The sequence below is a fragment of the Meleagris gallopavo genome, chromosome 7 (genome assembly GCF_000146605.3).
Source record: "Meleagris gallopavo isolate NT-WF06-2002-E0010 breed Aviagen turkey brand Nicholas breeding stock chromosome 7, Turkey_5.1, whole genome shotgun sequence".
NCBI classification, from domain to species: Eukaryota; Metazoa; Chordata; class Aves; order Galliformes; family Phasianidae; genus Meleagris; species Meleagris gallopavo.
Window position 1 is genome coordinate 24068888 of NC_015017.2, and position 5930 is coordinate 24074817.

Sequence of the window (5930 nt, forward strand, 5' to 3'; positions counted from 1 at the left end):
AAAATCAAATATAAATGGGTGAACTGGTTTCCAGGAATTAATTTTAAGCTTGGAAACAGCAAGGATTTGTGTCAACTTTGTCCTCTAAAACTCAGCCAAAATGAGTGCAAAGAACAGCAGAAACTAGATCGGTGTGAGTGAGAAGTGAGAGCCCACTTAGAGGTAAAAGCTCCTGCTTCTCACTGACTTTCTGAAGTCAAGCAAACCCTTCAAGTTCTGAGGCTTTTACTCAGTCCCAGGTCATCTTGTAAGACAGATGTTTCCAAAAAGAGACAAGCATTAGCCTTATTTTCTCACTGGCCCAGAAAAGCTGCAATATGACCAAGGAGAGTGAAACAACCTCTACATACCCTGTCTGAGAATTGAATATTTGCAACTCAAGCCAAAGCAGCTGCTTGTTTTAAACGTAAGTGCCTTCTTCTGGAATAAATGAAGAAATACGTATCCAGAGATCTAATCAAGTGTAATTAAGCAGTTCTGATGCAATTATTTGCTATCCTAGAGCCTGGCCCAGCAGTGATGGCACAAGGTTGGGTGGAGCTTGGGCTGAACAGGCCTGATCAATCTGCAGAACTGCGTCTCCATAAAACCTCACTGATATCAGCTGGTGTTGGCAGTCCTCAGAGCTTTGGGAAGAGCAGATCCATGAGGGCAGGAGCCAGAAGTGGGTAGCCCCATCCCTAGCACCACATAGTAGGTGGTGGCAGCTCACCAACCTTCTGCATGGACAACGTAAAAACACTCTCCCCTACTAGGGATCTCTGTGATGAGCAGCACTAATAGATGAGTGGTAATGGTCTTGAGTTGTACTAGGGAATCTCAAAGTTGGTTATTAGGAAAACTTGCTTCTCAGAAAGAATGGTGATGCAGTGGCACAGGCTGCCCAGGGAAGTGGTGGAGTCACTGACCCAGCAGGTGTTCAAGAACCATGAAGATGTGGCACTGAGGGACGTGGTCAGTGCGCATGGTGGGAGTGGGTGAAACGCTATAATGTGATGGAAAGCACAGCAATAATAGTAGGTTAGCAGTCTTAGGCTGCAGCCAGTGGGGACAAACTGAAATGCAGCAGCTGCAAAAACAAAGGAAGAGAAAATCAGCTTACCTTTGGAAGGCCTTTAGTAGGCAGGGATCTACAGCAAAATACCCTCACCTCTGCTGCCAACCCTTAAATGAGGTCTGGAAAGGGATGGATCCTGGCTCAACCCCTTCTGGTCACTCAGAGCATTGCTTGCACCTGAGCTCCCCTGGGTTGGCCCTGCCTTCCCACCAGGTGCTCAATCACTGCTTCAAGCTGTGACTTAGCATTTCTGCTACAATGGGTCAGCAGTTGGACTGGGTGATTTTAGAGGTCTCTTCCAGATTCCATGATTCTATGAACAGGAAAGAAAAGAGCCACTGATCTGTGGGATCTCTGAGATGCTTGCACATAGATGAAGAGTAACAGGGAAGTAAATTTCAGTGAGCAATATAAAAACCAAGAGATAAAAACCACCCATTTGGGTTCAGAGCACAGAGACTCCAGATTCAATGCCCTGAAATTACCAACACAAAGGCTGAGCGTGAACTCCATATTCAGCACTCACTGATTTTCCCCTTCTCAATACTTGCTCCTCAGTATTCAGTGCACAGAAGGCGTTTGTTATCAGTGTACCCTCTTTCAGACAAGCAGTTTAATATCCTCCTAGGATGCTGGTGCAAAGCCTGTAACAACTTCTGGCTATTCACTCCAAGTCACCCAAGAGGCTGTGCAGCTCCACAGACAGCAGCTCCTTCAGCCCTAACAGCAGTACCATGAAATGTAAGGCTGAATTTAAGAGGAAGTGATCGATGATTTTTTTTTTTCTCCCAACACAGCAACAAGGAAGTTCCCAACAAAACTGTCAGAAGCCAAAAGCAGTACTGCTTTGCAATGAGTTGCACAACATTTCGCTGAGCACTGAGGGAGCTGCAGTGAACTGTTTCAGAAGAGGGGTTGTGCCAGTTCACAGGGGTTGGAGCCCTGGCTGGAAAACAAGTGAAACCACATGAAGGAGATGGGTTAGAAGGGCCTCTATCTACTCAGCACTGGGAAGGAAAATCCAGGCAAGGGTAGCAGACTTCCTGTAACACGTTCACCAGAGCCACAAAGCCAAACAATGCTCAGCCCACAAATCAGGCATCCCTCAATGCACAGCCCACAGAGCTGATGTGGGCTGAAAATCAAAGTGGCACTAGCAGTTCAGGATACGTTCCTAGCTGGTATGGCCTAGACCATTATTTCTTCATTCTTATCCACTAGCAATGGTTTGTGCACAAGTTTCCAATTAAAATTAGAAACACAGAAAGTCAGAACAGCTCATTAACAGGAGGCAGTGTTCATTGCTTTGCTTTTAAGAGATACTAAACCTTACAAGATAGATCAATGGCCTCCCATCAGGACAGCACCAGGTGATAATTAACTTGCTTGAGATTACATAAAGCAATGCAGTGGTGATGCTGGAAACTTATATTCCTTGCATTTAGCTAAACCTACTAGCACTGCAAGCCTTAAATAAAACCTATGTAAATACATCTGTACTCAGATAACAGTTCTCCAGGCCAAATGAGCACAGCTGGAGAAAGAAGAAGGATGCTCCAGACACAGGGTGCGGTGTGGGAAAAGGGAAACAGAGGACACAGGAAGGAGCTCTTTAGCTGGTAAACATACCACATGCAGCAGGAAATCATTCAGGCCTGTGAGGTTATCTCTGTTTCCCACAAAACACAACTGACCTCTCCTTGTTTCATAATACAAGCAAACAGGCTGTGTGGGTTGGTGTTTGAGACGGAGGGGAATGGAAAGGGGTGTTCAGTGGCTGTGCAGCCACATCTTCTGGGGGAGCTCAGCAAAGCATCAAGCTGACATGTTTCCTGAGTGAACACACAGAACTGTGCCTGGGTGCTACATTAGCCCTGCTCACCCCTCCTATCCCTTAAACCTGCATTCCAACCTCTACCTATAAAGAGGGAATGACAATTCTGTTATTTCAAATACATTTATTAAACAAAGTTCAGCATTATTGCTCAGCGCTTCCATAGGCTTCAGAAAATGAACAGTCACCAACTGCTCTGCAAGTTGCTGTGTGTAAGGACAGCTCTGAAACAATCAGCTCTGTTTCATAGTGTTTTGCCACCAAAATGCACTTTCACCCTGCACTGGTAAGTCAAGCAGTATTATACTAAACCAGTCAGAAAAAAACTTTTGGTATTTTCCCTTGAGGATTCCTACCCCCAACAAAAGAGCTCTTCTGGAGGGAGCAGAGGGCATCTTCAAATCACTCTCAATTGCAAAAAGTCTTGCAAGAACATAAAGGCCAATTGACATCTGTCTCCCCTTCCGGGGCAGGAGGCACCAGCCGGGGCACACTGCACCCTTCCCCAGGACTGGGGCTGCAGGCAGCGTCCCACAAACAGTTCAGTTCTAATAGCAAATGCTACCAGGAAGGCATTCAGTGAGGACACACCCAGGTTTCTGGGCAAGGGGGGATTATCCTGCCCAGCACGGGGACTCAGCCACCCCATAACCACAGGGTGCAGCCATCTGGGACTGGACTTCGTCGACTTTGGGGCAAGAAACCTGACCAAGCCCTAAGGCTTAGGACTGCTTACAAAAAATTCCAACTTGAAGCTGCTGATTTGTGCCTCCCATGGCCTTCCTGCTATAATGTTTTTGTCTCAGGTAAAAAATTGGGTTCAATTGCATGGAAAGTAAGAATCTTGCTCAACAGCTATCAAACTACAGAGATGAAACACATAGAATCACTTGTCCTAAAATGAAATACAAGCTGTTCTAGCAGCAGATACAAAAGTCATTCAATCAGAGGCCCTCAAATACTCTGAGCACATTTATCTCAGAGTCAACAGCAGTGTACGTGGGAAGGGCTGGATGCATTTGGGGCAAACAACTGACGAGGTCTTTTGCTGAGGTCTTCATCACACACCGTGGGGAACTTCAAAGCTGCAGAAGTTTCAGAGATTAACTGGGGCACTGGCAGGGAGTGACCAGCCTCCATGGACTTCCACCAGCTGCGGCAGGTCAGAGCTCTTCGCATCATCTCTTCCTCCAAGGTGAATCAAGGGCTTGTTCTGACCAGGAGGACCTACAGTTCTCTCTGCCCAGAAGACTCACCTAGAGGATGAGCTCGTTGCATATTGATTCTGATGATCGAAACATCCCAGCAAAGTGGTGTATGACAGGACGTGGCCAGCCCAGCCACGGTGCCCACCCAACCAGGGGGATAGAAAAGAACCCAGGATGAGCAAAGTCCCATCACAGCAAACTATATATGGGGCTGTGGGGTGGCCACCAATCTACAGAGGATGGGACAGATGCAGGGAACGCAGCAGCAGAACACAACACGGGATCAGATTGAGATCTGCATGCCTTCTCTTTCAAAAGGGAAAAGAAGGAGCAGGACCCAGCAAAGATTTTCAGTAAGCTGTGCCAGTACGCACAGCCAGGCACAGGCACATCCCTGAGATATAACAAAGCCATGAGGTACACTGGAGTTGGATCACATGTGAGCTCCAGAGTGTGGGGAGAAGCCCAGTGGTACTGAACCACAGCAGCACAGGCTGGGTAAGACCCAGGGCTGAGCCCGCTGGTGGAGGCTGCAGCCTGCTGCCCTCGGCATGCTCAGTGGAGGTTTCCTCCTTCCAGAGAGCCACGTGCTGCCGGCAGCCAGCCCTAGTCTGTGCCTGCCATGCTGCTCATGCAACGTAAGGCACCGTGTCCTTTTCAAACTTCATTAGGCTCCCTTTTCTTCCAGTCTAATTGGCAAAGCTGATTACGCAAAGGCAGAGCACACCCTTTGCACCTAGATCTTCCCTGCCCCATTCCGGGGCTGCGTTATGCTGTTGATGTGGAGCCCGCTGATCCCGTTGAGGAAGAAGAGGAAGGCGGCAATAAACTCACACCAGTACGTCAGCGTGAAGCCTGTGAAGGTGAGATGATCCTTCATGAGGATCAGGAAGCTCAGAACCCCCGTGGCAGACAGTAGAAACGAGCCGAGGATGAGCACCGAGCCCATGGACCACTTCCTTCTTGAGCTGGCATCTTCGCAGACTTGGGAGACCATGAGGAGCTCCAGGCCGAAGATAGCCACGGCCACGGCGGAGGACACCATGCTGCGGATGAGGATCATGCCCACATTGAGTCCCTCCACACGGGCCAGGCGCAGGTCAGTGACGCACCGCGGGGCACTGTCATTGCCGATGGCACAGAAGTGCCACAGCCCAAAGAGCTCCCCATTCGCCAAGAGCCAGCGGCCATCACAGACAGAGATGGATGAGAGGACCACAGCGATGGCCAAGCACAGGATGATCAGGCTCCGGATGAAGGTCTCGAAGAAGGCTTTCTGGGGCCTCCTGTGTGCCAGCAACCTCTGTGCCTGAGGGGGAGGAAGGGAAGGAGCAAAACGGGAGTTATGAGAGCTGTGTTAAGCTGAAATGAGGCCAGATGGATGAAGTCTGGGGATTTATAGGAACGATGCCAGTGGTCGAAGTGCCGTAGGTTGGCCACACCATGCCACAACATAGTGACAGGTTGTGCCTAAGGCATAAGAAGGCAACACTGCCCTTCAGGCTTCCTGGCATCACCAGGTGTGCTTGGACCCGGCTTTGCATGCCACACTGAGCTGCCTCCTGGCAGGACTGGGTGAGCAAAGAGCCCCAGGCAGGACAAAGCTGGCAGCTCTAAGCCTGGCTCTGCATCCCCGGGTCTGGGGCTCTGCTCTAGGACATTGCTCACCGAATCCCACCAAGTGTGTCCACGGTGCCGCTAAAGACCTCAAGCAGCCCCACCAAGGGAAGCAGTACCGAGACCGGTGAACACCGAGAGGTCCGCCCGGAGCAAGAGTCCCCCGTCGGGGCAACGAGTGCTGCACCCTGCCGGCCCCGCCCGCCTTCCCCCC

General features: G+C 49.7%; 1 protein-coding gene across 1 annotated transcript; it reads right to left on the reverse strand.

The window, feature by feature from the left end:
* Positions 1–2998: 2998 nt before the first annotated feature.
* TMEM37 (transmembrane protein 37) lies at positions 2999–5554 on the reverse strand. The gene is made up of 2 exons (XM_010713854.2): positions 5547–5554; positions 2999–5451 (listed from the first exon to the last, which is right to left on the reverse strand). Exons 1-2 carry the CDS (start codon positions 5552–5554, stop codon positions 4836–4838), a joined length of 624 nt encoding a protein of 207 aa, XP_010712156.2. The 3' UTR covers positions 2999–4835.
* Positions 5555–5930: the final 376 nt, after the last annotated feature.